Genomic DNA, 17361 nt, shown 5'->3' on the forward strand with positions numbered 1-17361 from the left:
ATTCTAATTATTAATTCCTGTCAGATGGATACTTTGCAAATATTTCTCCCATTCTGTGGTTTGTTCATTTTGTTGATAGTTTCCTTTGCTGTGCGGTTTTTTCGCTTGCTGTAATCCCATTTGTCTATTTTTGTTGCTTTGATTGCCTGTGCTTTTGAGGTCTTGCACAAAAAAATCATTGCCCAAACCAGTATCCTTGATACTGATATTGGGAATTAACATTCTCCAGTGTTTTCTTCTGGTAGTTTCATAGTTTCAGGTCTCAGATTTAAGTCTTTGACCCATTGTGAGTTACTTTGTGTGTATGGTGAGAGATAGAGGTCTAGTTTTATTTTTCTGCATATAGTTACCCAGTTTCCCAGCATCAATTATTGAAGAAACTGTCTTTTCCCCATTTTATCTTCTTGGCACCTTTTCCTAGGATGAGTTGGCTGTAAATGCATGGATTTATATCTCGGTTCTCAATTCCTTTCCGTTGGTCTATGTGCCTATGTACTATGCTGTTTTGATTACTATGGCTTTGTAGTACATTTTGAAGTCTAGTAGTGTGATACCTTCAACTTTGTTCTTTTTGCTCAGCATCACTGTGGTTATTTGGAATCTTTTGTTGTGGTTCTGTATACATTTTAGGATTTTAAAAATATTTCTGTTAAGAATGTCAGTGTTTTGATGGGGATGACATTGAATCTGTACATTGCTTTGGGTAGTATTGTCGTTTTAACTATCCTAATCCATGAGCATGGAGTATCTTTCCATTTTTTTGTGTCCTCTTTAATTTCTTACGTCAGAGTTTTACAGTTTTTCTTGTATAGATCTTTCATGTCTTTAGACTGATTCTTAAGTGTGTATATATATATATATATATATACACATACACATATATAACTATATACACATACATATACACACACACACACACACACACACACACATATATATAAATATATTTTTGAGATGGAATCTCGCTCTGTCGCCCAGGCTGGAGTGCAGTGGCATAATCTTGGCTCAGTGCAAACTCTATCTCCCAAATTCACGCCGTTCTCCTGCCTCAGTCTCCTGAGTAGTTGGGGCTACAGGCGCCCACCACCACACCCGGCTAATTTTTGTGTTTTTAGTAGAGACAGGGTTTCACCATGTTAGCCAGGATGGTCTCTATCTCCTGACCTCGTGATGCGCCTGCCTAGGCCTCCCAAAGTGCTGGGATTACAGGCGTGAGCCACTGCACCTGGCTGGTATTTTATATTTTTTGTAACTACTATAAATGGGAATGCTTTCTTGATTTTTCAGATTGTTTGCTGTTGGCATATGTAAATCCTCCTGATTTTCACATGTTGATTTTGTATCCTTCAACTTTACTTAATTTGTTTATCAGTTCTAACAGTTTTTTGATGGAGTCATTAGATTTTTCTAGGTATAAGATCATGTTGTCTGTGAACAAGGCTAATTTTGACTTCTTATTTTCCAATTTGGATGCTCTTTCTTTCTCTTTCCTAATTGTTTTTGCGTGATTATAACTTTTGGGACCTCACAAACAAGAGGATATAGTTGTAAATATTACAAAGTAATGTGCATTTAGGTTATATGACTATATCAAAGATTAGAGCAATGGAAAGAGCTGTTGTTTTAGATATATAGTTAAGTGAAATTTAATGCTACCTAAAGAATATTGGAGAGAACTAGTACCAAGAACACAAAAGATGTTTTACTTTTCCTTTGAGGAGAGGAGAAAGTAAAATGAGTTCAATACAGATGAGTTTTAGAAACAGATGGGAGAAAATCTGAGGAATATTGTTTATGTTTTCTCCTTGAGATAGGCGGCTAGATCTTAATCTAGGATGCAGTTTTACTTCTGAGATTTCTAAAGTGTTTGAGTATAGCCACAGTTGTCATTATTAACTACAGAGAGTTGAGATTGAGACACTTTTTGACATGACAATATATTTTCTTTTCTATTACATATCTGTATCACTCACATTTTCCTAAAATTGTTTTAAAATTTAACTTTTCCAGGCCATCATCTGTAATTGAATTTTTCCAATGCACTGCTTTTCATTTTTGTACCCTATTCTAAAACTGTTACGCCATTGACATTATGTGCTCAATAGTTGCATGTGAATTTTCTGTTATCTTGTCATAACAATACTGAAGCAAGAAATGTAAGATTATGTTTTGTTCTTTCAGTCTTCTCTTTCTCCTCACAATCCTCTTTACTTTTTGCAAATCTCCACCTGGTATAGTTATTTGAATATAGGAAATTACTATCATAGCATGTGACTTTATACATCTGGAGAAAGATCCTGGAAACAACCTTTCGCTTGTTATGAAGGAAGCTAGAACTTACAGGTTTTCTGGGGAAAGATATGAGTAAGGAAGTAGAATTATAGTACCTGAGAATAGGCACTTAGTAAATCTAAGTGAAAGCAGTTTTATAAAAATTGGCATTATGAGATGAATTGAAGGGTTGATGACAGAATGGCATATTTAAAATGTAAAGGGAAAATTCGCTTCTAATGTAGACCAATGACAGTTTCATTACAATGATGGTGTTTGTTCTTATATTTTTTAACTAAAAAGATGGAGAAATGTTGCAACTGAGTTTTATTTTAACTTACCACTTATTTTTGTTAAAATTCCAGAAAAGATAGGAATAGTTTGTTTTTCGTGCCATAATTTGAAGCGCCTGTGGATTTTAAATGATACTCATTTTCAAAGTATTAACAGTAATGTAATATACTGATATTGTGATTGTAACTATATTTTGCTCTCATTTTGTCATATCCTACAAAATCCTTAATACAGAATTTCTTATCTGGGTAACTGGTAGCATCTCTATATTAAATAATAGAGGTTATACAAAAATAGCAACTTAAGAGCATAAATATTTGTTTGAATTAGTTTCAAAAGGTACCTTTGTAAAAGGAGAGATAAAGGATAAAAGTGCAACATAGTTTATTTCATTACAAAACTGGTTTGTACATCTTTCAAGTTCCTGTAGTTTCAGTGAAGTGTTGATGTTAAGTTGGAAGTTAAGAATGGTGTATTATTGCTTTTATTTAAAATAAATGTCAACTACTAATTTGTGATTCATATAATATAACTTTATTTTGAATTGTATTAGATTTAATTTGAACATGTGGGGAGTAATAATACATGTACTGTTAGCATTTTGAATATTAATTTTCAGAGTTACAGTTATCTTAAAGTCTTACAAATATATGAGCAGTTTTGAAAAAGAATTTTTGTAATTATGGTAGTAATTACTAGGCATCTGCCAAAATTTATTAGCTGACTTGTACTATATGAAAATTTATTATGTGAAAAAATAGAAACTCATTATTCGTATTCTGGCTTGTGGGTTTAAATTTGTTGCAGTTGCTTCTTAAAAATAGAAATGTAGGCCGGGCGCGGTGGCTCAAGCCTGTAATCCCAGCACTTTGGGAGGCCGAGACGGGCGGATCACGAGGTCAGGAGATCGAGACCGTCCTGGCTAACACGGTGAAACCCCGTCTCTACTAAAATATACAAAAAAACTAGCCGGGCGCGGTGGCGGGCGCCTGTAGTCCCAGCTACTCGGGAGGCTGAGGCAGGAGAATGGCGTGAACCCGGGAGGCGGAGCTTGCAGTGAGCTGAGATCCGGCCACTGCACTCCAGCCTGGGCGGCAGAGCGAGACTCCGTCTCAAAAAAAAAAAAAAAAAAATAAAAATAGAAATGAAAAGACCAATGAGAAGACAAAGTAAGATAATAACTGATCATCTATTTTATCTAGAAATCTAACTTTTAAAATTTTTTAGAAAATTAATATTTTTATTTTGTCAACATAGAAAGCCTATAAATAATTACATATTCCATAAGAATGTTTTAGACTATGTTTTGAAAGCTTCCATGTAATTGATATTTTTGTAGTTAATTTTTCATTACTCCATTATGAACAGAACCATGAACAGACTGACCCAGCTGGAAAGACTGGATTTGGGAAGTAACGAATTCACGGAAGTGGTAAGTTCTCATCAGTCTCACTTTCCCTAAGTTCTTATATTTGATGAAGAACAAAATGTGAAAATTAATGTATTTCTTTTAAAAATTGGATAAAGGTTTGCCTTTTTTTTTTTTTTTTTTTTAGTTATAAGATATGGAAGTTCGTAGCCAGAACTTTCCAGACAGATAGAAAAATTAACCAGACAGATGAGCATAAAATGTAAAAGCAATGAGAAGTCCATGGAAGAGATACCTAAACAATTTTTAGCATAGGAAGCAGAAAATTTGAGTGATTATAAGTGAGAAACATCAGTCTGGAATGCAGCAGGTAAAAGTAGTTCTGAATCAGAGATAGCTCCATGGGGTATGGCTTGTGAATTTATTCAGTAATAAGATACTTCTCTATGTTACTTAATAGCTAAGGGGAAAATCATTGAGTGAAACAACTGTTATTTTTGAAGTAGTAATGAGAACCTTTTTGTTTGTACTTTGTATGCCAAGTGCACTATGATGCTGAATCCAAAAGGAAAGGAGTAGTGTTTAAGTAGCTTTTGTCTCTAGTGAGTTTTCCAAAAGAACTCAGAAAATAAGCTAGATTTTTTTTTTTTTTGAAGAGGAACATATCCAGCTGAGTATCATTATTGCTTTTAAATTAGTTTACAAGTTTGTTGTTTAAAATTGTGGTAGCTCACAAATGATGGTTTTAAGCATAGGAATTTCTTAAAACTGTTTGCTATAGTATTGCCCTGTGGCTATTGTATTAATATTATAAATTTCAGCTGAGGTTTGAGGAGGAACATGGTAGTTTGGAGTACCTCATTCTCTAAAATACATGCTGTGCTTCCCAAATTATTTATCTATTATGTCCTTTCTCAGTATTTGTTCTGTATGAATTAATCTGTTTGCATATTGACTATTTCAAAATTCTCATTTGTTCAGTTTAAGAATCCAACAGGGTTTCAAAATCATCATTAGTTTTTGTACCATTTTGGTCTTCTAACATTATACACTTTTTAAAACTTACAGTAGAATTATTACAAGAATGCACAAAAGGAAATTTCTTTTAATCCAAGTTACATCTAGGATTCTTATCTATATTTATAGGTTAACAGTAAATCTGGTTGACATGCCTTTTATGTATGACTGTTAACTATGGTTATTAGATATGATGGTACTCTGTGCCATCACATGATCGTTGATTGCACGTGGCTTTGTGAGGTGATAGAAATAACTTTGAAGAGGGCAGCTTTGAAGGGACAATGCCCAGGAGCAAATTTTGCATGGATATGAAGGTCTGCCACAACACTTGGATTAATTTTGATGTCCTCAACACCATATTATAAAGAATTTTCCACCATGTAATTAGAAGTTTTTACTAGAGGTTTAAATTACAGTATATTTGTATCATGTGGTTATGACTTTGTCTATGTACCTTTCCCTGACTATGGACATTTAGGATGCATGTTGTCTTTTTTTTTTTTTTTTTTGAAACGGAGTCTTGCTCTTGTCGCCCAGGCTGGAGTGCAGTGGCCGGATCTCGGCTCACTGCAAGCTCCGCCTCCCGGGTTTACGCCATTCTCCTGCCTCAGCCTCCCGAGTAGCTGGGACTACAGGCACCCGCCACCTCGCCCGGCTAGTTTTTTGTAATTTTTAGTAGAGACGGGGTGTCACCGTGTTAGCCAGGATGGTCTCGATCTCCTGACCTCGTGATCCGCCCGTCTCGGCCTCCCAAAGTGCTGGGATTACAGGCTTGAGCCACCGCGCCCGGCCTGCATGTTGTCTTTTATCTCCCTCTTAATGAATGTCACCAGGGAACATTTGTAATTTTTCTATTTTCTAAAAGGCTGTATCTTCTTACTGATAATGAATGAGTGCATGTTGTTATTTTATACTTCTAAGCAGTGAGTCCTATTTTTTATTTCTTTACTAATTATATAAAAACTTGACCCTATTGTGTAATCCAAAGCTTAAATGTGTTTTTTGTAATCTACTTCTATGGAATGTCTCTTCGATTTCTCCATTAATAATTTTACTGTAGTCCGTATAATGCAGTGGAAAGGCTCACATCCTGGCTCTTCTTTTTTTTTTTTTTTTTCCTTCTCCTGGCTCTTTTTATTTAATGATTTGAAACTAAAGGTTATTAGAAATTCCCAGGGCTTCTTTTGCCAGATAAAGACATTCATATAAATTAATTGAATTACTGCTATCCCCTACCCTAATCCCAACAGCCTGAAGTACTTGAGCAACTAAGTGGATTGAAAGAGTTTTGGATGGATGCTAATAGACTGACTTTTATTCCAGGGGTATGTATATGAAAATTTAAATGGCATCACTTATTTCTGGCTCTCCTTTGCAGTTTTGTGAATTATATCTTTTATAATTACTTTTAATTAATAAAAAGAAATTGGATTATTCTTTATTAAACAGAAGCAAATTACATTTTTTTCCATGAGCACGTTCTTGATTATAATCTAAGAATTCTCATAATAAACATTTGTAAGTCTCCTTTTAATACTGTTGAGTGTGTCCTTTCCAGTGGTATCACTTGAACTTATGTCCCTATTTGCTTTACCCAAGGAATTGGTAAACTCGGATATTTTCCTGAGCTTTCTGTTTTAACAACTGACAAATTGTTTACTCCCATGAAAAAACCACAAGAATCCCCATATATGCTATCTCCTTAGGAGGTAATCGACAACTGACTTCCCAAAGAATATGTTCTTTGTCACTTCTGCTATGCTACGATTAGTAGAACGTCTTAGCTTTATTACTGAATACATTTCTAATGGCATTTTAAAAACTACCTGAGAGTCTTCTTTCTTGTATTAACATTTAATTTTGAATTAAAACTTGGTGTCAAGTTCATTGCTTAAACTTTTTACAAATTACTAATCTTAATAGAGTCATTAGATTTTTTTTTTTACTTACAGTTTATTGGTAGTTTGAAACAGCTTACATATTTGGATGTTTCTAAAAATAATATTGAAATGGTTGAAGAAGGAATTTCAGCATGTGAAAACCTTCAAGACCTCCTATTATCAAGCAATTCACTTCAGCAGCTGCCTGAGACTATAGGTTTGTATTGCTTTCAAATTCATGCAATTTTTATCAAAATAAATGCAAGCCTTCCACATAATCTCAAATTTCACTTGTTATGAGGTAATTATACTGCATTACCACAGGAACAGATTTTATTTGAATTTTTCCTGGTATGATCAGTCGTACAGTTTGCTCCTTTGTTGATATTACTGTTTTTTATTTACTCTAAGGAAATCTCATTTTTATTTCTAATATATTTAAATTCTTTGAAATAAGTTAATTTATCCAAATTTGGCTTAACTGTTAGCTTTTGTTGTCATAGCTTTTATTTTGGTAACTTTTTTCATTCCTGTTTCATTATGGACAGACAAGAAAACAGATCAGTTGAACAGATTATGAGAGATCTATAATTGAGTCTGTGTTGTTGCTTGTTCAATGATATGTCAATGGAATTGAATTATTTTGATGAAAGGACCCAAAACTTCAATCTTGACATCTTTTTGATGTTTTAATATAAAAACCAAAAATATTTTTGTATCTTTCTCAGTTAAATCACATGGTGGTTTTAGCTAAACTACATTTGTGTAAGTTCGTTACTATTCTACTGTTATTTAGTCAACACTTCTTAAACTTAAAAAATGTTTTACTGTTTTAGTATTAGGATATATGGAATAGTTTGTTATACACCTGTTATGAACTACCTTCATACTGCCATTTCTTTAGTCTGTTAATTCAACAAGTTTGTATTGTCTGTTTTTTCTGTGCCATGACATTGTTTTTAGAAGCATATCTACAACAGTGAACAAGGAAGAGAAAAAGTTGCTACTATCAGTAAAGCTTATATTTTAGTGGGAGTTAATAAACAGATGTACACTGTGTTAAATAGTGATGTGGATGAAGATTGAAAGTACAGGATAAGGGAATAGAATGTTGGGATTGGGAGTGGTATCTCTTTTAGATAAGTTTATTAGGAAAGTTGTTTCTAATTCTTGTCAGATGTAATATGTCTCACAATGACTGTTGGTGGACTTGCTTCTTTTTTAAGCTGAAAAATTGTATGTTGTTTCTTCCCTCAGGTTCGTTGAAGAATATAACAACTCTAAAAATAGATGAAAACCAGTTAATGTATCTGCCAGACTCTATAGGAGGGTAAGTTTTTTGTGAATGTATACACCCTCAAAGATTTTACTTTCAGTTCAGCATGCCATACATATTTTCAGATATTTGCATAAATGACCTAAAGATTTTGTAAACATTTAAGTAATTAGTATACAGGTTGAGTGTGTGTTTGATAGTCAGACCTGCTTATTATTGGTGAAGTTTAGCTTTGTGAAATGGTTTCACTAGGTTTTCAAAGTTGAGTTCAAATGTTTGTATGTTCTGAAATTTTGGATTATATATAGGAAACCTTTAAAAAATAATATATATTTCCTTTTTTAAATTAAAGGTTAATATCAGTAGAAGAACTGGATTGTAGTTTCAATGAAGTTGAAGCTTTGCCTTCATCTATTGGGCAGCTTACTAACATAAGAACTTTTGCTGCTGATCATAATTACTTACAACAGTTGCCCCCAGAGGTAATGTATTTTAGATTTATCTAGATTTTTGTCTTTTCATTTTTTTCTGATTATCTTCATTATAGCTATTTAGTGTGGCTTCATTTATTTTCTTTCTAAAATAGTTTATCAAGTTATTTATTTTCTGAATAATAATTAGCTATGTTGATTTAGAAGAGGTTCCTAAATGCTTTATGTACATAAAAGTTAATAATTAGAAAGTCTAATCATTATTTTTTTTATAAATATGGAGTATATTTCATAACTTTCAAAAATGATGTTTTTATGTGTTGATCAACCTGTAGGCCAAATTTTTTGATCCTCAGTTTATATTTCTCTTTCAGATTGGAAGCTGGAAAAATGTAACTGTGCTGTTTCTCCATTCCAATAAACTTGAGACACTTCCAGAGGAAATGGGTGATATGCAAAAATTAAAAGTCATTAATTTAAGTGACAATAGGTTTGTGATACTATATTCATCAGTTGGTTTATAGGAGATGTTGGTTAGATGAAATTAAGTTTCATATGATATATAATAGAATAACTAGTGCTTGTTTCTCTTTAAATATACATAGTAAGTCCTCAGTGTTACTGATAGGCTCTTGGAAAGTGTGACTTTCAGTGAAACAACATATAATGAAATCACTTCTTTCGTTCATCAGTGTTTTAAGAAAATGACATTATTTGAGGACCTGCCATACACAGTTTTGCAAAAGCTGTGGTTTCCAGGAACTTATCAGTAACATTAAATGAGGTCTTAAGTGTGTATTTTTGTTTTTTCTTTAAATACAAGGAGTGGTCTAATTTTTCTGATGTTAATTTATCATACGGTGGTTGTTACTGTTCATTGTGGGTTGACTTAGCTATATATTCCTTATTCTCTCCTTACAGTTACCTTTTATTTCTAAAGTCACATCTTCACCTTAATATTGCTATTTAACAAAACAACTTTGGAATGTATCTAGTCTGTTGCTAATATTTTTCTGGACAGATGCAGAGCAAATTGATCACTAGGGTTGTAAATTGGAACAATGTTTAAGTTAAAAACAGAATGTCCATACTTTTTCCTGAGGTAAACATACTAATGATGATTCAACTGCATTTGTAGAGTGTTTTCACTTTTTGCTTTCATAGTGTCTTGTGAAGTCTTCAAAACAGCTCTATGAAATAGTATAATAGTATTCCCATTTTATGTAGGAGGGTTTTAAGACTCAGATTTAAGGTGACTCACATAGCTTATAAGGTAGAGCTTTAATTTAAACTCAATTTTTTGACTAATTATGTTATTCTAACTTCTGTTTTATTTAAAAGAACCACTGCTTTCTTAAGTCAGTGTTTCACCCTTTAATTCCTACAACTCACAGTAGGTTGTGCAAATTACCTTGAAAGAAAGCCATGGAAGACTAGTTAGGCATAAGATAGCAAGGCTGAAGTGGATAATTCCCTCTTAAATAGGATATTTTCGTTTAGTATTCTAATGGGTATTTATAGTTGATTCTGCAAGTGTGGATTCAAACAACTTCAGATCGAAAATATTTGGAAGAAAATTGTGTCAGAACTGAACGTGTACCAACATTCCCATTGTTATTCCCTAAACAGTACGGTATACCAACTGTTTACATAGCATTTGTATTCTAATAGGTATTATAAGTACTCTAGAAATGATTTAAAATATATGGGGGGGATGTACATAGGTTATATGCAAATACTATACAATTTTATATAAGGGATTGAGCATCTGCAGATTTTGGTGTCTGAGGGAGATCCTGGAACCAGTCTTCCACAGATACTGATGAATGACTGCACTTTGTTTTTACTCATTATCATCTTAGGATACTCTTCTAGATTACATAACTGCTGGCTCACAAATAGAGAGCAGTGCAGTTTTTATATCAAACTATCACTAAGAGTGCTTCCTATAACAGTTTGTTCTGAGTACAAATAAACCAAAGCAGTTTTATGAGACATTCCTTAATGTGTTCTTTTTTCTAAGGCAGGGACAATTAACTGTTATTTTTAAAGGTTATTCTGTTGTCCATTTTCTTGCCAGGTGAATTGATTCAATTGAAGAATTAATATTTTTGAAACGAATTCTTGTAAGACTAGATATTTTGTCTTATGTCCTGTACAAATAATTATATGGGACTTTTCTAGATTTTTTTCTCCTATTTTCATGTGCAACTATATAGCATTTTTCAGAAAACCTTTGAGCCCTCATTCATTTTAAATCTTCTCAAATTTTAAAGTTTAATTTTTGTTTGTATTTTTTCCTACAGATTAAAGAATTTGCCCTTTAGCTTTACAAAGCTACAGCAATTGACAGCTATGTGGCTCTCAGATAATCAGGTGGGCATTCTGATTTTATAAGTTAATGGAGTTCCTATTTGTGTTATATAGTTTTGCACTGTGATACATAGGGTCATTTAAGAGCAGCTATACAGTGGTACACGTGTAAATGTATCTTTTATATAAGAAAAATCTCTATTTAGAAGGACATGACTTTTTATAAAATAGGTATCGATTTATAAGTAATGAATTCTGTTGGACTTGCCTGATTTCTCCTAAATCTGTGAAAATATTGAGAGATTAGGAAGTCAGACTCAAACTCTGACTTTAATAGCATTATCTCATACACTTGTCATATTTTATAGTGAGAACACTTAAAGTCTACTTGGTAATTTCAAGACTATAACAGTGTTATTAACTGTAGTCACCACGTTGTACAGTAGAGCTCTTGAACTTATTCCTCCTAACTTGACTTTTGTACCGTTTGACCAGTATATCCCAATCCATGCTCCAGCCCACCCCTGCCAGCTCCGAAACCCACCATTTTACTCTTAGTTTCTTTGAGTTTATCTTTTTTAGATTCCTCATATAAGTGAAAATGTGTGACATTTATCTTCTTGTTCCTGCTTATTTCACTTAACATAATGTCCTCATAATGTTCATCCATGTTGTTGCAAGTGACAGGATTTCCTGAATAGTATTCCATTGTGATTGTATGTGTATTTGTGTACACACACTACATTTTCTTTTTTCATTCATCCGTTCATGGGCACTTAGGCTGATTTGCTATTGTGAATTCTGCTGCAGTGAACATGGGAGTGCAGACATCTCTTCAACATACTGATTTTATTTCTTTTGAATATATATCCAGTAATGAGATTGCTGGATTGTATGATAGTTCCATTTTTAATATTTTGAGGAACCTCCATAATATATTCCCACCAACAGTGTGTAAGGATTCCTTGTAAGTTGTTATAACAAAATAGAATATACAATTTACTGATCTTCTTAATTAAAAAATTAATGCTTGTTATTTAATGTTGAGCAATACTTTATAATAATTTATTTAAAGCTCTATTTTCCCAGTGTTGGATACACTGGTCTCATATGATACTTATGAACTCTGCAGCCAAATTTTCTTGGGAAACTATATTGTATTCTAATTCTGGATTATATTAACCGCCCTGAGGTGTTAATACAGTAAAGAAACCCACAAGGATTCTTCATAACTTTTTAACTGGGTATCCTTCTCTGTTCTGTTCTGTCTTGTTCCATGCTGTACTTTTCTTTTTTTTTTTTTTTTTTGTTTTTGAGACAGAGTCTCTCTCTGCTGCCAGGCTGGAGTGCAGTGGCGTGATCTCAGCTCACTGCACCCTCCACCTCCCGGGTTCAAGCAATTCTCCTGCCTCGGCCTCCTGAGTAGCTGGGACTACAGGCATGTGCCACCACTCCCAGCTAATTTTTGTATTTTTAGTAGAGATGGGGTTTCACCATGTTGGCCAGGATGGTCTCAATCTCTTGACCTCATGATCCGCCCGCCTCAGCCTCCCAAAAGTGCTGGGATTACAGGCGTGAGCCACCACACCCTGCCTTGGGGCCCGTTTCTTACCTAGCCCTTACTGTTATCCCAAAAGCCTTAAATTTATGTTAATCTATGGTTATGAATAAGACTGTATTATTTACCTGCTTTGCAAATTTAGAGAGAATATTAAAATGATGATACATTGCCGTTATTAGAGGTTTTTGTTTGTTTGTTTGTTTTTGTTTTTTGACAGAGTCTTGCTCTGTCACCCAGGCTGGAGTGCAGTGGCATGATGTTGGCTCACTACAACCTCTGTCCCCCGGGCTCAAGCAATTCTCCTGCCTCAGCCTCCAGAGTAGCTGGGATTACAGGCGTGTGCCACCATGCCTGGCTAATTTTTGTATTTTTTTAGTAGAGACGGGGTTTCACCATGTTGGCCAGGCTGGTCTCAAACTCTTGACCTCAGGTAATCCGCCCACCTCAGCCTCCCAAAGTGCTGGGATTACAGGTGTGAGCCACCATGCCCGGCCTTATTGGAGCTTTTTAACACAGGCAATTACTGTATCTATTATATGTGGAACTGATTTCTCGTAATTGAATAGTATATGTTTAAACTTGATTTGAAATTTTACGACTAGATTCAGAAAACATTTGCTGGACCCCATCTTATGCCATTTACTAACTTCACAATGAATGAGATGTACCTCCTGATCTTGAGGAACTCTTAGACTAATTCTAAGTAGAGTAGCACTTTTTTTTTTTTTTTTTTGAGGCGGGGTCTTGCTCTGTCATCTAGGCTAGAGTACACTGGTATAATTAAGATTCAGTGGAATCTTCAACTCCTGGGGTCAAGCAGTCCTCCTGCCTCAGCATCCCAAGTAGCTGGGGGACCACAAGTGCATATCACCACGCCCAGCTAAATTTTTTTTTTTAAACGTTTTTAGTAGTGACAAGATCTCATGATATTGCCCAGACTAGTCTCGAACTCCTGGACTCAAGCCATCCCCCTGCCTCAGCCTCCCACAGTGCTGGGACTACAGGTGTTAACCACCGTGCCTGGCCTGCAGTAGCACTTTTGTGGATAAATTAATGCTAGCAAATTATACCAGATGATTCATTTTAATGAAATTAACCAAGTATCTGCTACAGTTTCTTCATATTTACAGTGTTCTTTCATTCTATTTACACTTCTCCAATTGATTTAAAACAAAAATTATATGTAGGAGTCTTTGTTCTTCAAAGTTTGACAGAATATTGAGTAAAACAAATCAGGTATGGCTAGAAAATTTCCCTTACCCTTACCATATGAAGCAATAATTTTGCTGTGAAAGAATGACATGTAGAGGAGAAGGTATACAGAGGTTTGGTTGTGAATTATAAAAATAAACTGTTCTACTATTTAATGTTTATGAAAATAAATTGCTCTGGTATGTAGAACAGTACATGCAGTAATATAATTTTCATGAGTTGCTGAAGGCGTGAGCAGAACAATTATTTATTAATTCCCTCATCCATTTTGTGATTCTCAAGAACCATTTATTGAACAACTGCTTTGTGCCAGGCAGTTTAAGGTGGGAAGAACAATATTTAGAAAGTTACTTTAATACAATGTGGTTAAGAGACTTAATAGGACTAAGCTTTAGGATCAAAGATGGGGAAGATAACCGAGGGATGTAAAGGCGAATTTCTGAAGAGGAGGAAATGCCTGCAATGCCTGAATTATCTCTCAAAAGAGGAATGGGGCTGGGTATGGTGATTCACACCTCTAATCCCAGAGCTTTGGGAGGCTGAGGTGGGAGAATCTTTTGAAGCCAGGAGTTTGAGACCAACCTGGGCAACATAGCAACATCCCATCTCTGCAAAAAAATTAAAACATTAGCCAGGTGGGGTAGCACATGCCTGTACAAGTCCAAGCTACTCAGGAGGCTGAGGCTGGAGGATCCTTTGAGCCCAGGAGTTCAAGGTTACAGTGAGCTGTGAGCCTGCCACTGTACTCCAGCATGGGCAACAGAGCAAGATTCTATCTGTAAGATAAAGCTTTTTTAAATAAAAAAGAGGAATAGGATTTTTTGTCTATTTTTTCCTCCTTAAGATTGGGTTTTCATGTGTTGCCGAGTCTGATCTCAAACTTCCAGGCTCAAGTGATCTTCCCACCCCAGCCTTCTGAGTATCTGGGATTATAGACCTGCACCACCATGACCAACTAGGTGTGGGATTTAAAGAAAAAAAAGAGAACAGTGTTCTGGTTTGGAAGAATATCATGAGCATAAGCATTTAGGTGCAAAGCAGCGTAGTGTATTCCATAACTCTACAAGCAGGTCATTGTGACAAGAGTATAACAGTGAGAAGGAAAAGGTAGAAAACGAGGCTACAAAGGCAGATAGAGATCAGTTGGTGGAGGATCTTGTATGCCATGCAGAGAAACTTGTATTATATCTCAAGGATGGCAAATAAGATTTTTAAAAATCTTGTTCTCTTATCAATTATGAGTGGCTTCCTGAAAAATTGTGTTGCAGATTCTGACTTAAATTCAAGCTAGTGGAAAATTGCTGTGATTTGGGTGGCTGTGTAATTTATTGTCCCTAATAGGACACTTTTGGGGGAGTGAAAGGGGCTCCATTGATAAATACATGAGAACAACATGTGTAAATTGTGTCTGTCTCAGGCAAAATGGACATTCGATCGTTCTAGTCATGATCAATTATTCATATCTGCCATCAGTATAAAAGAAGTGATTTTTATGACACATATAGGATAATACGGGAACCAGTGTAATGTTGAACAGGCAAATAGTCTGATCTCATTGATGTTTTAGAAAGGCCTTTTTGCCTGCATGGTGGAAGATGGATTCATCAGGGGTTAGTGCCAAGCATGAAGGCAGGGGAGACTGAGTTGGAGGACATTGTCATACTCTGGGCAACAGAATATGTTGCCTTGAACTAAAGTAATGAAACAGAGCTGAGGGAAGAGCAGGTATTTTTGAGGAATAATTTAAAAGGTTGCATCAATAGAGCATGAAGAATGCATGTATGTGAAAAGAGAGTAAAAGCAAAGATGAGGGCCAGAGATTTGACTTCAGTGACTAGGTGGATAATGCTGCCACACCCAGGAAAACTAACCACAAATGAAGAAATATGTTTATGGGACGATGTTAAGTTCTAGTTAAACATGTTGATTTAGAAGTACCTTTGGTATATCCAAGTAGCTATGTATAGAACACGCTGGTGACCATGAACCTGACTTCATTTTCTTCTGTATGGTTTCTGTGCTCTTGGTTTCTCTATTTAAAAATTTCTAACCTTCAGAAATTTCTCAAAATTGCTCCTGAAGTCCTCATTTTCTTTTTTCAGTACTATTATAGGTTTATTCTTTGTGCTTATTTGTAAAAATGTATTCACTTTATTTAAAAAGATTTGTGGCACAAGAAGAAATACACATTGGTGTTCAGCCTATGATCTTAATTAACTTTTTCTAGGGAATGGTTTCATAGCTTTTGTTGTTTCTCAAAAGGAATTATATAAAATTATATTAAAAAAACTTTTAAAATGTTAGTGATGGATGAATCCTGAGGAAAACCAACATTTGAATGGCAGTAGACTAAGAGGCTTAAAGAGAGTAGCCATAGAAGTAGAAGGAGAACTGAATGATGATGGTCTCAATTAAGAGTGAAGAAACTGGCCTGAAGAAAGAAGTTAATAAGTTATTGTTAATAAGATAAATGCTGTTGAGAAGTCAGTTCAGATTAAATCTGAAAAATATCCATTATATGTGGCAATTAGCTAAAGTAATTATAGAGGTATATGTCAAAACCCAGATTGAAGAAGTTTAAGGAATAAATAGATGATGAAATGGAATCACATAATGTTGATTACTCTTTTTTTAAAAAAAATTTATTATTATTATTATTATACCTTCAGTTCTAAGGTACATGTGCATAACGAGCAGGTTTGTTACATATGTATACTTGTGCCATGTTGGTGTGCTGCACCCATCAACTCGTCAGCACCCATCAACTCGTCATTTACATCAGGTATCCAATGCAATCCCTCACCCCTCCCTCCTCCCCATGATAGGCCCCAGTGTGTGATGTTCCGCTTCCCAAGTCCAAGTGATCTCATTGCTCAGTTCCCACCTATGAATGAGAACATGTGGTGTTTGGTTTTCTGTTCTTGCGATAGTTTGCTGAGAATGATGGTTTCCAGCTGCATCCATGTCCCTACAAAGGACACAAACTCATCCTTTTTTATGGCTGCATAGTATTCCATGGTGTATATGTGCCACATTTTCTTAATCCAGTCTGTCACTGATGGACATTTGGGTTGATTCCAAGTCTTTGCTATTGTGAATAGTGCCGCAGTAAACATATGTGTGCATGTGTCTTTATAGCAGCATGATTTATAATCCTTTGGGTATATACCCAGTAATGGGATGGCTGGGTCGTATGGTACTTCTAGTTCTAGATCCTTGAGGAATCGCCATACTGTTTTCCATAATGGTTGAACTAGTTTACAGTCCCACCAACAGTGTAAAAGTGTTCCTATTTCTCCACATCCTCTCCAGCACCTGTTGTTTCCTGACTTTTTAATGATTGCCATTCTAACTGGTGTGAGATGCTATCTCATTGTGGTTTTAATTTGCATTTCTCTGATGGCCAGTAATGACGAGCATTTTTTCATGTGTCTGTTGGCTGTATGAATCTCTTCTTTTGAGAAATGTCTGTTCATATCTTTTGCCCACTTTTTGATGGGGTTGTTTGTTCTTTTCTTGTAAATTTGTTTGAGTTCTTTGTAGGTTCTGGATATTAGCCCTTTGTCAGATGAGTAGATTGCAAAAATTTTCTCTCATTCTGTAGGTTGCCTGTTCACTCTGATGGTAGTTTCTTTTGCTGTGCAGAAGCTCTTTAGTTTAATGAGATCACAGTTGTCAATTTTGGCTTTTGTTGCCGTTGCTTTTGGTGTTTTAGACATGAAGTCCTTGCCCAT

At 35.0% G+C, this 17361-nt stretch overlaps 1 protein-coding gene across 16 annotated transcripts in view; it reads left to right on the forward strand.

Annotated features, from left to right (window-relative positions):
* ERBIN (erbb2 interacting protein) overlaps window positions 1–17361 on the forward strand; it is a 150354-nt gene that overhangs the window by 88038 nt on the left and 44955 nt on the right. For all 16 annotated transcript variants that reach the window (XM_021939393.2, XM_009208523.3, XM_009208524.3 and 13 more), the window contains 7 exons: window positions 3934–3997; window positions 6205–6279; window positions 6907–7051; window positions 8092–8164; window positions 8463–8592; window positions 8916–9031; window positions 10848–10917. In XM_021939393.2, the coding sequence (XP_021795085.1) occupies window positions 3934–3997; window positions 6205–6279; window positions 6907–7051; window positions 8092–8164; window positions 8463–8592; window positions 8916–9031; window positions 10848–10917 (673 nt within the window). The remainder of the gene's footprint in view (window positions 1–3933; window positions 3998–6204; window positions 6280–6906; window positions 7052–8091; window positions 8165–8462; window positions 8593–8915; window positions 9032–10847; window positions 10918–17361) is intronic.

Source organism: Papio anubis, chromosome 5 (genome assembly GCF_008728515.1).
Source record: "Papio anubis isolate 15944 chromosome 5, Panubis1.0, whole genome shotgun sequence".
Classification (NCBI taxonomy): domain Eukaryota; kingdom Metazoa; phylum Chordata; class Mammalia; order Primates; family Cercopithecidae; genus Papio; species Papio anubis.